Source organism: Gymnodraco acuticeps, unplaced genomic scaffold, assembly GCF_902827175.1.
Source record: "Gymnodraco acuticeps unplaced genomic scaffold, fGymAcu1.1, whole genome shotgun sequence".
NCBI lineage: Eukaryota > Metazoa > Chordata > Actinopteri > Perciformes > Bathydraconidae > Gymnodraco > Gymnodraco acuticeps.
In genome coordinates, this window is record NW_022990949.1 from 396601 (window position 1) to 414511 (window position 17911).

General features: G+C 40.9%; 1 protein-coding gene across 1 annotated transcript; it reads right to left on the bottom strand.

Moving 5' to 3' along the window:
* Positions 1–9845: 9845 nt before the first annotated feature.
* Positions 9846–15179, bottom strand: LOC117558694 (sodium-dependent neutral amino acid transporter B(0)AT1-like). Its single transcript, XM_034235042.1, has 13 exons — positions 14981–15179; positions 14450–14590; positions 14233–14370; positions 13954–14135; positions 13725–13835; positions 13535–13647; positions 13281–13409; positions 12854–13010; positions 12570–12774; positions 12300–12459; positions 12025–12187; positions 11713–11851; positions 9846–9880 (listed from the first exon to the last, which is right to left on the bottom strand). The coding sequence occupies exons 1-13, from the start codon at positions 15177–15179 to the stop codon at positions 9846–9848; spliced, it is 1872 nt and encodes a 623-aa protein (XP_034090933.1).
* Between the last annotated feature and the right edge of the window lie 2732 nt (positions 15180–17911).

Consider the following 17911-nt stretch of genomic DNA (forward strand, 5'->3'; position numbering starts at 1 on the left):
TACACAATAACCACTGTGCAGGTCAAAGGCAGAAAACTAAAATCTCAGTTATGGTTGAACGTCTGAGACTTTGAAAGACAAGAGACGTTGCATCCCACATGTTTCCATTCAAGTACCACTTCAAGACACTGGTACTTGCTTACCGTGCTGCGAATGGATCTGGCCCTTCCTACATCCAGGACATGGTTAAACCGTACACCCCAGCGCGTGCACTACGCTCTGCATCAGCCAAACGACTCGTTGCGCCCTCGCTGCGAGGGGGACCCAAGTTCCCATCGGCGAAAACACGTGGGTTTGCTATCCTGGCTCCAAGATGGTGGAATGAGCTCCCCATTGACATCAGGACGGCAGATAGCTTGCACATCTTCCGGCGCAAACTGAAAACTCATCTCTTTCGACTCCACTTCGAGCGTTAGAACGATTAACAAAGCACTTTTATATTAATAAAGGACTGGCTTACCTAAAGCCAGTTGAGTAGCACTTGAAATGTTTGGCTCTATGAAACCTGATATACTTATATGATTCTGTTTTCTTCAAGGTTGTGTCTTCCTGGTCGAATGTACCTATTGTAAGTCGCTTTGGACAAAAGCGTCAGCTAAATGCAATGTAATGTAATGTAAAAAAGTACTCTAACATAATTCAAATCAAAACAGTTCATCATTTGATAGGACTGAATGAGGACTTCTTAAGTGGCTAATTTAATTGTATTGGCTTGTAAAGCAACCCAGAATTAATGACTGCGGGACCAATTGATGATCCTAAAGGTAACCCAATTTATTGTTTAAATGTTCAGCTAGTGTGCACCAAGCTTTTAAGTATGACTTGACAGTGACCTTGCAAATAATTTAGTCGTTATATAAGACATTTACACATGGTCAGCTACATATTGTGTGAATCATTAAAGGATAATAGTCTGGCCTTCGATCAAGTGCATTACATGATCAAGGAGCAATGTTCAAATGGATGGAAAATGCATCCATAAAACAACTTTTATTATTATTATTAGTTACTTATTGTTAGTGTACTGTATGAACACTACAAACATAATTCCATCTCAGTTTGTATGTGCTTACTACTATACTGGGAACAACTATTGTCCTAAGAACTGTCCTAAGAACTGTTACAGGATGTGTATTTTTGAAAATTATGTAACTTTTAATTATATTTTGTATTATATCATAACTTAGTACTTTTTAATGCATGTAGCTTATGTAACATATGTAATATTAAGCTGTCTGTGGCTCTTTTTTCTGCTGTAACTACGTAAATGTCCCCTCTGTGGGACTAATAAAGGTATTCTGATCAAATATGTTTGATTGAATGAACTATACCAACTGGTGGGTCGCCCGTTTCGAGTGGGTCGCAGATGTGAGTTTTTTTTATGTCAAATTTTTTTTTTTCAAGGCCCAATTTTCGCTGTGCATGCAGTAGGCGTTGGACTGGAAGTACCGGAGACCATAAAAGGTTTTGAAAACTTCTGTCACGTAGTGATCATCTTCTCAATAAAACATCTTTGCTGATGTTTTTTCGAGTCTTCTGGCCAATCAGAATCAAGATTGTAGCCGGAAGTCCCCACGGAGAATAACTTTGCGGTAGAACTATTCTTTATACATCCAAGGGTACAACTTCAGATACAAATGAACACATAATGAAATATGACCCCCGGTTTGATGATTAACAGGTCACAGAACAATGGGAGCTATCTACCCTTACCCACAATTTAGTAATTCACACAGACTATCTCCTCTTTACTCTTTTCTCTGTGTGGAGCAGCAAGTTCAGCTTCAGAACAAAGTGAAAAACAAATAATGGCATACAATATTATTAATATGTCGGGTAGTAATACATCTATTTATTTTCTTCTCAGTGTACCAGATTAAGTCGTTTATATGTTAGTATTTCAAAAAATCTGAGGGAGAATCCCCCCTGACTCCCCTTCTGGGGTTAGGTATTCAGCACGTGTGCCTTTTTTTGTTATACAGTTCAGCTTTGATTCCATCATCTCATTAAACCTTTTTAAAAAGCATACTTTAGTTCTGTGAAGAGATATAAGGGATGCACTGTACTTCACTTTAATTAATAATGTATGCTGAAAAGCGTATATATTACAGCACGATTTTTTGTTGAATTGATTTGAGTGAATCAAAATGTATGGTCGCGATTTATTGACAAAGGAAAAAGTGGGTCCCCAGGCCTTACCAGTTGAGAACCACTGAACTATACCATACACAGGTAAAGTTTTAAATAGAGGTGTTATTATTGCAGTAATAGTGGTTTATTTACACAGTTTAAGTACTTTAACACTCCACTGTCCCTATAACATGCAATGCATCTCGCCTTCTCCTTACAGTATTCTGTGCTTTGTTGGATCAGCTGACCTTACACAACCTGCTCTGTCAGTGTGAAGTCTCCCTCTCGTGGCCAATTTGCTGCTCTACACCTTTTGCCTACCTTTTCTAAAACTGACAGCAAAGAGCTAATGCTTTGAAAGACCAACCTTTTCTCTTCTGTTAAATATTTCTACTGACCATACCACCAATAAGACTACTGTCCTAGTAGTTTTTAACTTGTTAAGCCCCCCCCCGAGCCTGTTTTTCAGGCCTCAGGCTCGAAAATGACATGCCCAGAACAAATGACTATAACTTCACTTCTAAAAGGGGTAAATTAATAATCTTTTTTCTCAAAGCAATGATATACCTGTGAGTTATATGTAGTAAAGTCAGAATCAATATAGATTTTTTTATTTTAAAGTAAATTCAGATTGAACATGGTAAAAAAAAAATGTAAATTATAGTTTCCGTCCAAATACTATAGTGAAAGCCACCCTTGAATGATGGGATATTAGCCAAAAACCTTTAGGAATCCAAACTATAACATATAATAAGTACCCTGTGGGGGGTTCCTAAATCCACCTAAACATTACCATTGAGGAGTGAGAATGATGCGCACGCAGTTTGCCCAAAACCGAAAGCTCTCTCATACACTATATGAAAAATAGGTTTATTGCCATAAATATGATGATGGTTTATCAGTAATCATTTCAAAGTGACACAGAGACATTGGATTAACCTTCAGCAGCGTTTATATGTGTTTTAATGCCCTTGAGCACAACTTTTGATCAGAAAACAGCAAAGGTAAGACGTATTTGCCGTTTTGGCCCCGTAAAGTGAAGTTGTGTGTTGTCTTTCCTGGCTTTCGCTGCCGTGAGTTTTGGTCGCACAGTGATGATACTTATACCAATGGAATCTGTGGAATCTCAGAAATGATATATACACTGAACAAAAATATAAATGCAACACTTTTGTTTTTGCTCCCATTTTTCATGAGATGAACTCAAAGATCTAAAACATTTTCTATATACACAAAATAACCATTTATCTCAAATATTGTTCACAAATCTGAAAAAATCTGTGATAGTGAGCACTTCTCCTTTGCCGAGAAAATCCATCCCACCTCACAGGTGTGGCATATTAAGATGCTGATTAGACAGCATGATTATTGCACAGGTGTGCCTTAGGTTGGCCACAATAAAAGGCCACTCTAAAATGTTCAGTTTTATCACACAGCACAATGCCACAGATGTCGCAAGTTTTGAGGGAGCGTGCAATTGGCATGCTGAGCTGTTGCCCGTGAATTGAATGTTCATTTCTCTACCATAAGCCGTCTCCAAAGGCGTTTCAGAGAATTTGGCAGTACATCCAACCGGCCTCACAACCGCAGACCACGTGTAACCACACCAGCCCAGGACCTCCACATCCAGCATGTTCACCTCCAAGATCATCTGAGACCAGCCACTCGGACAGCTGCTGCAACAATCGGTTTGCATAACCAAAGAATGTCTGCACAAACTGTCAGAAACCGTCTCAGGGAAGCTCATCTGCTTGCTCGTCGTCCTCATCGGGGTCTCGACCTGACTCCGGTTCGTCGTCGTAACCGACTTGAGTGGGCAAATGCTCACATTCGATGGCGTCTGGCACGTTGGAGAGGTGTTCTCTTCATGGATGAATCCCGGTTTTCACTGTTCAGGGCAGATGGCAGACAGCGTGTGTGGCGTCGTGTGGGTGAGCGGTTTTCTGATGTCAATGTTGTGAATCGAGTGGCCCATGGTGGTGGTGGGGTTATGGTATGGGCAGGCGTATGTTATGGACGACGAACACAGGTGCATTTTATTGATGGCATTGTGAATGCACAGAGATACCATGACAAGATCCTGAGGCCCATTTTTGTGCCATTCATCCACGACCATCACCTCATGTTGCAGCATGATAATGCACGGCCCCATGTTGCAAGGATCTGTACACAATTCCTGGAGGCTGAAAACATCCCAGTTCTTGCATGGCCAGCATACTCACCGGACATGTCACCCATTGAGCATGTTTGGGATGCTCTGGATCGGCGTATACGACAGCGTGTTCCAGTTCCTGCCAATATCCAGCAACTTCGCACAGCCATTGAAGAGGAGTGGACCAACATTCCACAGGCCACAATCAACAACCTGATCAACTCTATGCGAAGGAGATGTGTTGCACTGCGTGAGGCAAATGGTGGTCACACCAGATACTGACTGGTTTTCGGACCCCCCAATAAAGCAAAACTGCACGTTTCAGAGTGGCCTTTTATTGTGGCCAGCCTAAGGCACACCTGTGCAATAATCATGCTGTCTAATCAGCATCTTGATATGCCACACCTGTGAGGTGGGATGGATTATCTCGGCAAAGGAGAAGTGCTCACTATCACATATTTTTTCAGATTTGTGAACAATATTTGAGAGAAATGGTTATTTTGTGTGAAAATGTTTTAGATCTTTGAGTTCATCTCATGAAAAATGGGAGCAAAAACAAACGTGTTGCATTTATATTTTTGTTCAGTGTAGTTTGTGCAGATAGCATGAAGTATACAATATCGCTACCGTACTCTTTCGCTTAGTGCTAATTCAGAGGCTTGGTGTTACCCTTGTGTTTTGTTTAGCCAAAATGGTTCATATCATCAGTGTTAGAGATTTGGAGGGATAACTGGTCCGCTTTTCAAATCTCCGCGCGTTCCTATGAAGCTGGTTATAATACAGGAAGGAATCCATATCTACAAAGTAACCGTTAACAATAATCTACTTTAATGGCAATATGACAATGCAATACAATCATTACAATACAACATGATATATTACAGTTATATTGTAATGCTTAAGGAGTAATGCCGGCTTACTCCTGCCCTAGTCCGCATACTGCAGAGCTACTTTCACCCGAGGGCAGCATGTGAAGAAGAGGCCGAACGCCAGGGATCCACCGGATATATACCAGAGTAAGAAGGAGGGGTTTGGTGTTAGGTCAGCTGGTCATCTTTTCAGGTCATCTCATTGGGAGACGCAACGCAGCAGGAAACGCAGCAGGAAACCAAACAGGCTCACTTTACAACAAAAGGTCTCAAGGCCTGCATACCTACACCTCCCCCACAGAGCCATAAAACCCTGTTTACTCCAACCAGCCCAGAATGTTTATAGCCATTTGTAGTCCTTACATTTATGAAAGGATAAAACAGAGAAATCAATATAAAACACAAACACAGGTATTGTTTGAACAGTATTCACTTAACTGCTACTATTGATAAGCACCAGAGAAACCCAAGGGACCTCTCTTAACATCACAACCACTGTAGCTCGTTCTAAGTTGAATGCAAATCAGGACATGCTCTCACCTTCCCCCATCTTCCTTTGTCCTCAAAAACACATGTCAACAGGCCCCAAATGCAGCTCACAGTTTTACCCAAATTATTCCCATTTTAAGCTTATCCATAGTTTGCTAACATGAATAAATACAAATATAACTCTACAAATCCCCCTTTTTATCTCCTTCTCCAGAGATAAACTTAGACAAGGCATTTTGAAATATACCCACGGTCATTCTTTTCTACTGTGTCCGTAAATCCATCCGAAGCTGGTATTTAGAGTACTTGAAACCTTCATGGAGACAGAACACCACTTTCCATGGCAGTGAAGGAACCATGAGGGGGTAGCTGAGTGCTAGAATCATCACCCCCCCCCCCCCCCCCTCGGAGGAATAGCCCACAAGGACAGCTAATAGGGAGGGGGAGATGCAGCTTTCCCTTCACGGGTAGAACTGATCAGAGCGAAGTAGACTCCTCTCCTGCCTCGACAAGTTCCCTGTGCCGTCCTGGCTTGCCGTGTCTTTGTCCCCCAATCCGCTGACGGCAGCTTCTGGGCTGCCTGCTAGAGAGATGTCTTCCTCCTCCTCGTCCTCCGGCCCGCTGATGGCGGCTTCCGGGTCGATGCTGTAGAGATGTCTCCAGGGTCCTCCTTCTCCGGCCCGCTGATGATGCCTCCCGGGTCGTCTGCTGTAAGGATGTCTCCAGGGTCCTGCTCCTCCAGTCTGCTGCTTCCGAGTAGTCCACGTCTGCCAGGGCCACGTCCGTCCTGATGTCGTCCCCTGGTCCTAGCAGGTGGTTTCCCCGCCGCACACTGGCTCCCGTGGTACGAGCTGTCCCCCTTTTCTCCCAGGCAGACGGCATAAGAGGTCCGCTGGGTCACTCGGTCGGGGTCGGAGAGCCTGGGGTTGAGCCACTTTGTCCTCGTGCTTCTCGGGTCCCCCTTTTGGCGCCAGTGACCTGTGTGGAGAAATCTGATACAACTCCCTCAAGCCTACGCTCAGCTGTTTTGACCCACTTGGAGCCTCTTGGTGGGGTGTCTTGAAACAACAGCCGTCTGTGAACAGGTTTTCCAAATTAATTGTAGACCTCCTATCTGCCAGTGCAGCTTCAGAATCTTAATACTTGGATTGTGCCAACTAAATAAGAACCCCAACATCTTTAGGTAAACTAAATAACATATTTCAATAGCTCTGAATTTCTGACAAGCATCCGTGTTTATTTTTAAATGAAATCCTATTTAAAACCCAAATATAATATGAACTGCTAATGTTTCTGGTAAAGAAACACACTAATGTTATGGATTCAAAAACAACCAAAATCACGATGCTAACAAAGTGAATGATTTCCTGGTGATACTGCTTCTACCTGTCAGTGCTTAGATATTATCACGCTGAAAAAATGAATACAGAATTCCAACAAACTGTCATCAAATGTCTTTCTATTATAAATTTAGATGAAATGTATATCCCTATAATGACCTAAACAATAAAGTCTATGGCTTTTACTTCTTTACCAGGCTAGTTACATGATGCTGTCTAAATTAAATTCTGTCTCAATACACTACTATGTTTTAGCTTTAACTGTAATATGTTCTTTCTACATTTCAAACCTCAGTTACTCTAATGTCTGTTAAAATATTACAAAATTGTTTCACTATCACAGGTCAACTTCTTCGGTTTCACAGTAGCCCCTTGGCCACTGCTTCTTTGTTACCTGTTATAATTCAAATCAATATTTAGAAACATCTCAACATTCATCAAACAGTATCTTATCCCCAGATATGGAGCAGGTTAATTACATTCAATGCTCAATCCTTAAAAGAAAAATGTAAATTGTGAATTTTACAGCCATGTTGACATTTATACATTATACTCACTCCCCCCTTTTTACACATGAAATCATGTGTAACAAAAGCCTGTAATGGGAGGGGAACAAAAACTGTCAGGTAATTGGTTAGGAACATAACGAACATTATTATCATTATTTCCACAGTGAACACTTCAGTGAAAAGAAGTGTTCCTCTCCGTCCTTCAGGCCTAAAAGAAACAGAATCTTCAGATTGTAGTTTTACATTTGCAAACCGCCAACTCATGTGAGAGGAAAATATCACATGTGCGGTTTCCCCTTTTTGTGGAATTTTTAGGAAACCTCTCGTTTCCCTTGGAGCTCCAAAATAATATGTTAGTCCAAAAACATGCTTGGTTAGTTATTGTTTTAGAATCATGCAGTTACACTGATCACATGCCGGCATACATTCACACTCACACTGTCTGGTTGTCATGTCAAGTTTGGTCAGGTTCACCCCAGAGTCAGTCATCCACAGTGCCTTGTCAAGTTACACTGTCGGTCAGGGTCAAAGGTCAGTTGGTCTCCGTCTTTTTTGGCCATGTGTCGTGCTCTGCAGAGACTTTGACATTTCAGCATAGGCCAGTATCCTTTGTCTACAAAAATATGTCACGATTTCAACTATCATTTTCAAGATGATTCTCACTTGTCATTGGGACTTCCGCCTCCCACTTTTCCTGAAACTTGGTACAAAACTCACTTCCTTCGAGTACCACTACTAATTAAAATGTCTAATGATCTATTTCAGAAACTTTTGTACAATAACTATTATCTTGAGTCAAAACATTACTAGGATCTGTGTCGCTCTGCATTTCATAGCTCATTATAATTCTGGTCTACTTAAAAAACGATGTTAAACTCTTTAGCAGTGTGTGGAACCTTGGGTGTCCGAACATGCAACAATTACTCCCTCCTTTATCAAGGATTTAAAACCGAAGTCTGGTAATAACTATGCCACAATGGTGAAATCAACACTTTAGATTGGAATTTAATATGTGGCTTGGCACTAGCCATTAATACAAACAAAGATTTGTCCTATAGAGTGGTTCCTAAAACTATCCTTTTAATGGTGATCAATATTGTAACCAATGAGACCGCTACTTTATTCACACGTGAATAAAAATGTCTTAAAGAATGATTTGTTAACATGATGAAAATATTGAAGAATATGGTTCTACTCTGTTAGTGTGTTTTAGGATGATTATCATTTTACTTTAATAGTTTCCTCTTTACTGCTATTTTTAATTTACCAAATGATTAATAAATCTTTCTGTCTTTACGTATTTATGAAGTTAATTCAAGTTATTTAAATGTGCGTTTCGTGAATAAGTGTGTTTATGTGTAAACTCACTCATTCCCGTTCTCCTTTCCTCCTCCCCTGGTTTTCTCAAGCCGTGACCCCGGCCTCCTCACTTCTAATCGACCCTGCCAACTCCTCTGATTCTGTCTTCTCTTCAGTCCATCAGCTGTTGAATCCATCCGCTGTAACTTTTGTAGGCAGCCATTGGCCCAGTCACATCTGCAGCCCCATCATGCCACTGTTGTTGCACTCCTCCTTTACAGTCTCTCTGCTGTTTTTATGGAGGGCGGATTCTGCTCTCATGTCTATTGTGCCAAATCTCGCGGCGCAGTTTGGAACTTCATGTCCTGTTTGAGGGACCGATGAGAGTATCTCTCTGTATGTCAGCATGCTGGTTTGGTTCTGGATGCCACAGGTGGAGATAGTTCTGGCTGCAGTCTTGATGTAGTCTTGTTGTTGTTGTTGGTTCAGCTCTGGTTCTCTGTCTGTACGATGGAGAAGGAGGAGTCTCCTGTTGGGTTAGGTCTCGTTGTCTGCTTGGAGGGTCGGGATCAAAGCCTTTCTAACTCAGAGGGGGAGTCCAGGTCCCGGTACACATTACCTATAAGAAGTCTAGCACACTGATGTTAAATAAATCCAACCCTTTCCACTCTGTCTCTTTCTAATCATACTATCTGTCTTAGTTGTTAAATGCCATCTAAACAACATAATTAATGTCTACTTATGATATTACAAAAACTAACTCCAAAAATTGTTTCATCCATTGTTACATATTTACCCAACACAACTCTGAAATACTTACATGTTTCCAGCATCACATATTCCACACACTATGAAAGAACATCTCCATATCTTCTCTCATTTTAAATCCCACTGTTACTTCGAACAATAGTAAACCTGCAGAGCACACCAATCGGATCACAGTAATGAAATTTGAATCAAGTGTAGGCCTATGTCTTCTTTCTGAACATTTATTTATATTGTCTACATTTGCAAACAGTTCGAGTGTAAAATGTGTTTTGCACAATGTATTTACACTCTACAGATTCTTGAGTTTACTCATCTCCTGGTGCTGTCGTTGTAAAAAATGTTCAATCCCTTATTGTTTTGTACCAGTTTACCAAACAATACCGGCCAGCAATGTAATGATTAAACTCTAAGCTCGCATAAGTTTCAAGGGTGTGATACCCCCTTTCAGCCACTAGATGGCAGCAGCAGAAGTTTCAAGGGTGTGATACCCCCTTTCAGCCACTAGATGGCAGCAGCAGAAGTTTCAAGGGTGTGATACCCCCTTTCAGCCACTAGATGGCAGCAGCAGAAGTTTCCAGACAAAGGGAAACGCTCTACCTTGGTTTAATATATAACAGACCTCTGGCTTTAAGCTTTTAGCATTGGTCTGTTATTTAAACCCCAGTTTTAAACGGCGACTCGATCTGATTTATCGAGTTTCCAGGTTTTGTCGTGCAGGAATCAAACCTCGCATAACAAACTGCACCATTTCTACGCCACTCAGGAATATTCTACCTGCAGATCCGCGCCAAACTGCTCTATTTTACGTCACGCAGGACTTTCGTCTACCTGTCGATCAACGTTTACGTTTTGTATATAACTTTCCTAACATAGTAAAATATGCATTGTATATTCCATTTAAACTATAAAAACACTGTGAAACGCCTACAGACAATCCTAAAGTTTTAGCGTATCCAATTACAGACAGGCGACTTTCATCGTCTGCTTACCTTATTTGCAAAGTTGCAGAGTCCTGCTGATTGTCTGAGATGTTTGAAAGCGTCTGAATTCTTCCTCAGCTTCGTTATCTCTAGACGTCGGGTCACCATTTTGTTGGAGATTTGGAGGGATAACTGGTCCGCTTTTCAAATCTCCGCGCGTTCCTATGAAGCTGGTTATAATACAGGAAGGAATCCATAGCTACAAAGTAACCGTTAACAATAATCTACTTTAATGGCAATATGACAATGCAATACAATCATTACAATACAACATGATATATTACAGTTATATTGCAATGCTTAAGGAGTAATGCCGGCTTACTCCTGCTCTGGTCCGCATACTGCAGAGCTACTTTCACCCGAGGGCAGCATGTGAAGAAGAGGCCGAACGCCAGGGATCCACCGGATATATACCAGAGTAAGAAGGAGGGGTTTGGTGTTAGGTCAGCTGGTCATCTTTTCAGGTCATCTCATTGGGAGACGCAACGCAGCAGGAAACGCAGCAGGAAACCAAACAGGCTCACTTTACAACAAAAGGTCTCAAGGCCTGCATACCTACACCTCCCCCACAGAGCCATAAAACCCTGTTTACTCCAACCAGCCCAGAATGTTTATAGCCATTTGTAGTCCTTACATTTATGAAAGGATAAAACAGAGAAATCAATATAAAACACAAACACAGGTATTGTTTGAACAGTATTCACTTAACTGCTACTATTGATAAGCACCAGAGAAACCCAAGGGACCTCTCTTAACATCACAACCACTGTAGCTCGTTCTAAGTTGAATGCAAATCAGGACATGCTCTCACCTTCCCCCATCTTCCTTTGTCCTCAAAAACACATGTCAACAGGCCCCAAATGCAGCTCACAGTTTTACCCAAATTATTCCCATTTTAAGCTTATCCATAGTTTGCTAACATGAATAAATACAAATATAACTCTACATCAGTTAGCTGAGTTTCTTCCAGTTAAGTGGGTATGACACATTAATAGGTTGTTAAATGTTAAGAAGCCCTGACACACAGTTTCGTTTAATATTGTTGTGTTTACCCCCGCCAGCGGGGGCAATCGGGCTTAACAGGTTTTTAATACAACAAGAAATCAAATGAGCAGTAGGTAAGTATGGTTTAGTAGTATTCTAAAACGTCTGACTTTAAAACATTGTTTTATTAATTTTTGTTCTTACAGCAAACAAAGACAAATCTACACAATGCATACGCAGGCACTACCAGACTGGGAACTCCTGCCAACAGAAAGATGATCACGTATATCCAAGAAGGGTAGGGTACTGAAGCCAGAGACGGGAACTTCTCCTGTTAACCACAATACAATATGATTTAGCCCATTTGGTATGCAATGACCAATGTAAGTATGATTGACCAAAGTCAGTTTAATTATGATATACTGTATAATTGAGAAACAACATTTACTTGAAGATATTGAGCATGTGAGATAGAGTGGCTGATCACAGAACTTGTCTACTTACAGAGTCGGGATCCCAAACTGAGTACGTGAGTGCTTCTTGGACTTGTGTCACCAGGTAGAAAACTAAAATAACCAGCACAATTAGAGGACTGGTGAACCTCCATGAAATTTGCCAAAAGATAGAGGGCTTGTATCCAACCATGAACTCAAAGTCCTCATTGAACCTGCCACATAAGAGGGTTTTAGTTAGTTTTGAAATGAGTCATGAAATCAAGACTGTATCATTGGATTTCGATAGTTTACCCATCTCCTGCTAGAATATGTTGAATCACTGACCTGTCAATTCCGTAAATGTATACAACAGCTATCATCTCGAACAATCCAATGGTCAGAAGTGGAACAGATCCAGCAAAGTTGTCAAAGAGAGTTACCCAATAAAGCCCTGAATTCTGGGCAAACAGGAGACAGATGATGAAGGCTATGGCACATGTTAAACCTGAAACATACAAACACAAAAACAAGCTTGTGTTAAAACATAAACCAGGGACGAATACCAAAGGTGTTTTATTGAAGATGGAAAAACAAATCTTTTTGCAACCAAGTTACCTGTCAGTACTTCATGTGGCCATTTTTTAGGGAATACATTCAAGTCTTTCAATGGGACCACCACTCCTTCGATGTTGCCAAACAGGGTCGAGAGTCCTAAGCTGAAAAGCATGACGAAAAAGAGGACGGACCAAGCTGGAGAACCGGGCATCTGGGTGATGGCTTCTGTGAACACGATGAAGGCCAGACCTGTTCCCTCCACTCCCTGCACAAACACAAGGAAGTCATAATGCAGGTAGGAGCAAATAACTGGCAATATGGCCGATATTCATCAATATAGTCACCTCACTAAGAAGTTTCTGCATGTCACAAGTTTTGATGTCCAATCCAAGAACTATATCAGGATAAGAGCTGTTGAGACTATTAAAGGCCTCCTCATAGTTGCTTGTGGTGATGTTGTCTTCAGGGAGCTCAAATTCATTTAATAATTTCATGATGTTACTATAGGAACAAAAGTCACAGATTAGCACATTTGTATTGTACATGAGAAGATGAATACAGATTTGTCTATTTTACTACATTATTTAGATGTCAACTAGTAAAGTGAAGAGTCCATACTACAAGTGTAAAGGGACCCTTACCTTTTTTGACTCAAATGTCCACAATCTAACCGATACAATTGTGACGGCTTCAAAGTAAAAGCAAGGTAGAATATACTTGTAGGACTTCTCATTTATAAAAACATTGAAACCGAGGCATGTGACTACTCACTCACTGATACAGGTATCATATTTTTCAGTTGCTCTGAAGCCAATGATGCAGTAAGTAACTGCTGCAGCATACACTGAGGTGAGGCTAGTCACGACCGACAGGATCACAGCATCTTGCACGCAGTTGTTGCTTGGGAAAGGAAATAAGCAAAATAAATACTTTGGCTTCGGTTTTGAGAACGGCTACTCCAATCAAAGTGTGCAAAATGAGACTTGAAATTAAGAATCATCACATGTCCTCTAAATGTGTCTTACTGAACAGGGTTGTAGCTTGAAAAGGAGATGAGGCCTCCCCACCCCACCCCAAAGGCATAAAAGACCTGGGCACCTGCATCCAGCCAAGTGGATGGTTTTATCAACTCATTCACCTGCAAAGGAGAGACACACATTTGAATGCGCCTCTGAGTTATGAGATTCAACGTTCCTATGAAGATTTGAAACATACGTCTGGTGTGAAGAGGAACTTTAATCCAGTCGTGGCACCTTTTAGAGTCAGTCCTCTGATCAGGAAGATGCCCAGCACTATGTAAGGCAAGATGGCTGTGACGTACACTGCCTGATGTTAATGACAAGGAAACATGGAATTATTGATATTTGGCAAAAGATTGAAGTTCTGAAAGTAGTGGAGAAGATGGGTCTTGGCTACAGTTTGAGTTTCTTTAAGTTCAACAAACCTTGCCTGCTGTGCTGATGCCCCTTATGCAGCAGATTGCCACAATTGTCCAGGCAGTTAACAGGCAGAGTACTATCGGCCAGTTGATTCCTCCAGAGTCAGTTATAGAGGTGGTACTATTCAAAGTCACTCGGTAGAAATAATAATCAACAGTGGAGCTCTGTTCACACTCCGGTACAAATCCTATAGGGGCAAGAAACATTCCTCTTTAAGTGTTTATTCATGGCTAAATCATGAGTTGATTTAGGTGCTTAATGAGTATCTCTGTATTTATATCAACCTGTTCCATTGATATTCAGAGGACACTGGGTCCAAGGCAGCGGGCTTTGAAAGGAATTGAAGAGATACCAGATAATCCAGGCTATCAAGGTGTTGTAGTACAGTCCAATCAATAAGGACACCAACATGGAGGCTATACCTGAGAAGTACAGAATTATTAACTGATGCTTTCTTTTATTATGCTTTGGACAACTTGTTTCAGAGCCTATTTAACTTACCAATACCAGTCAGATAAGGGTTGATGGACCTCCAGACTCCTACACTGCCTTTCCTGAGACGCTGGCCGATGCCAAACTCCAGCAACAAGAGAGGCATTCCTTCCAGGACAAGCAGGATCAGGTAGGGAATTAAAAATGCACCTGAAAAAACATTATTATTATTATCAGAAACATATTTACACAATATGTGTCGTTTATTGGTAACTGCAACATCTGTCCTGGGCCTCTTGGTTTATAACGTTTTTCCTCGAATTAAACTTGCGCTAAACATTCACTGTGCACTAATCCGTGTGTATACTTTGACAATTGTATTTATGCCATTCATAAATCACCAGATTCAACTGTTAGATTAAAGTGAATCTTTTGAAACTTAAAAGAGTTAATAGATAAAATATGTAATTTTGTTAGTGTCAAATAAGTCTCTCTAGGAAAAATCATTTTAACAGCACCTCATACACACTATAATCTGTAATCAAGAATTGACAGTCCAAGATGGTAAGGTGTTCCTTTCCCATTTTCATCTTTGCTTACCTCCTCCATGACTTTGACACAAGTAAGGGAACCTCCACACATTGCCAATCCCAACGCAGAATCCCACACAGGTTAGGATGTACTGGGCTTTGTTGTCCCATTTTGGCCTGTCCCCAGCCTCCTCCTTATCCATCCTCTCCAGATCATCATAGGAAGGGATCCTGTCATCCAAACCTGGGTTAGGAAGTACCAGCTTCATGGTGACGCTACTGAAGCTTAGATGTTATACTATCCTTCTCGGAAGTCAAAGTGAAGGCACTTGGCACTCTGCAATACTAAACTAGTTTATGGTCTTTTACTTTATAGTGTGGTTCAAAGATTAGCCCATGCAGCCTCTGCTATTCTTGCACTACCGGTTAGTCATTTCATTCAGTCAAAAACTATAAAATTACAATACTGGCACAGAAGTTGCCACTGTCCCTTCACCTCAATATTTCCCTAGGTTTACATTGACTTACTAATCGGAGCACTGGGCCTTTTACCCAATGTTAAGCTCCCTCTCACATGGTCTAACTGCTGTTCGTCCCTGAGGCTGATAATGGGGCAGATAACAAAGTAAACCGAGGTTCAGGCATTAACAGTGACCCTGAGTCATTCTCGCACTGGTTGCTTTAAGAATATTATGAAGAGAGATTATCAAAGGAGAATCGTTATAGGGTTCCCCCGAAATTGCCTTTAACTGCTCTCATTGAGTGGATTGCACCTGAAGAAAGATGGAAAACCTGTGCTTGTTTCAGATTCAGCACTAACAACATAATACCAACTCAGCAGATAAGGGCCTTTAGGTGGCTCCTGCTTTATTATCTAATCTTGAGGCCCAACCTTTAAGAGGGTGAACTCTACTTTCTAGACATAATTTCAATTCTGGCTGACATACATTTCCAAATCTTCGTGGTTAATACATTTACTACACAATAAACACTGTGCAGGTCAAAGGCAGAACACAAAAATCTCAGTTGTATTTTACACAGGCTCCGCCCTCTACTGGACTCTATTGGCGCATTTCCACTGCAGCGGGGTAGCCCCGTTTAAGCGTCCCTTAGCGTCCTCGCTCAGGCCTCGGGCTGCCTCGCTGGCCGTCCGAGGCCGTGGCGCATTCCCATTACAGTTTAGGACCTGGGGTAGCAACGCAGTGTAGGCGGGGCGATCGGCTTTTTGGCGGGCTTTTTGGGCGGAGCGACGCTGGGTAAAACTGCAGTGGCGTCATCTTCAATGCGACACAACTCAAAAAACTATCCCTTGCAAAGCTGGCTCTTAAAACCCTTACCAGACACTGGACGGCTGACAGCAGAACATGTGGTATACAACAAGAAAATTTGCAGCGCACGGGTAGTGGTTGAAAACGCATTTGGTAGACTGAAGGGAAGGTAGCGTTGCCTCATGAAAAGAAATGACTGTGATGTGAAACTTGTGAAATCCATGGTGCTGACGTGCTGTGCTCTGCATAACCTCTGCGAGAGTCATGGAGAGGACTATGATGATGGGTGGAATGCACCAGCAGCAGCAGAGCCTGGGGTAGCAGTGGCTCAAGGTGCAGAGGAGGAGGGCACTGACATCAGAGAGGGTTTGATGCGCTACCTGAATACCTAAATATGCATTATATTGTATTCATTGTATTGAACATAAATAAATCCTTTTTTTTTCATATACATGTGTTTGTCAAATGTTTTAAACAAATGTTGTTATCTGAATTGAATATTTAGTAAATATTTGAATTTCAAGCACCAGTAAGTACTGCCCCATAATAAGAACATTTGAGGAAATATCAGATCATGAAAAGAAAATCTTTCTAATAAATTAAGCGAATATCAAAGCTAACTATAAACATAAATACTAAAGTGTAAAACACAGCAAAACTATATTCATAAATGCAAGTGTAAAATAGTGTGGACAATTGTAAACATGGATGGAGGCTAAAGTATCCACAACATAAAATAATATATTAAAATATAACCTCAATCTTTCTTCTAGACATGTTAAAAGCTTGCTTGAATGGGTTATAGGTTTCTTTTGTTCTCTTGTCTTTGAAATATATAAGGAATGTGTTGTTTGAGTCTAGTAGAACGAGGGTATTACAATTGAGCAATTTCTACATGTATTATGTATTTATCATGTATTCTTAATACTATTACAAAATAAACATGTAATAATGTTTTAGAGGAGGACCTCAAGCTAGCAAACTCAATTTCTTGCTTTAAATCTCTTAAAACTAAGGGGCTTTTTCCTAACTGATGGTGTTTGTTATTGCTTTATAAATTCATGTATGTTTATATCTTCTCTAAATCAAGATTATGTGAATCTGATTTTTTTCTGTTGGGTGCAATTCATTATCAACAAGAGATAAGATAAGTAAAATAAGTACTTTATTGATGGCAGTATAAAAATACAAAAAAAATGTTATCAAAAAGGCATGCCATTAAACAATACAAATAAAAAAATGTAAAACTGTATTGCAGCCAGCATAAATATACATGGCATTGTAAAAATAAAATGAACATTTTAAAGAAAATAAATAAACAAGAAAGTACAAATGTTGCATTTAAAAATTAACTAGATAAAAAATATATAATATGTACCATAACTATTAAGGTTATTTAAAGTATCACGGAGGAGACGGGCCACGTCGGCTGCCCAGTCCCCCTAGCACCTCGCCAAGAGTGCGCAGGAAGGCTAGGTTGAAGGTCTCTGCTTGAGCGGCCTCCTCCCTTCTCAAGGCCGCATCCAACTCCCATCTCCGCTCAGCAGACGCTTTGGCCCAGTCCAAGTGCCGTTCCTGCTGGGCCATGTGCTGTTCATGGTGCTGTTCATGGTGCCGTTCCTGCTGGGCCCGATCCTCTCCTCCTCGTTTCCTCTTGCCTGGGTGACAATAAGATAATAATTAGCAATAAGGAAAAAACACAGGACAGGTACAGGTCACACAAGGATATAAGA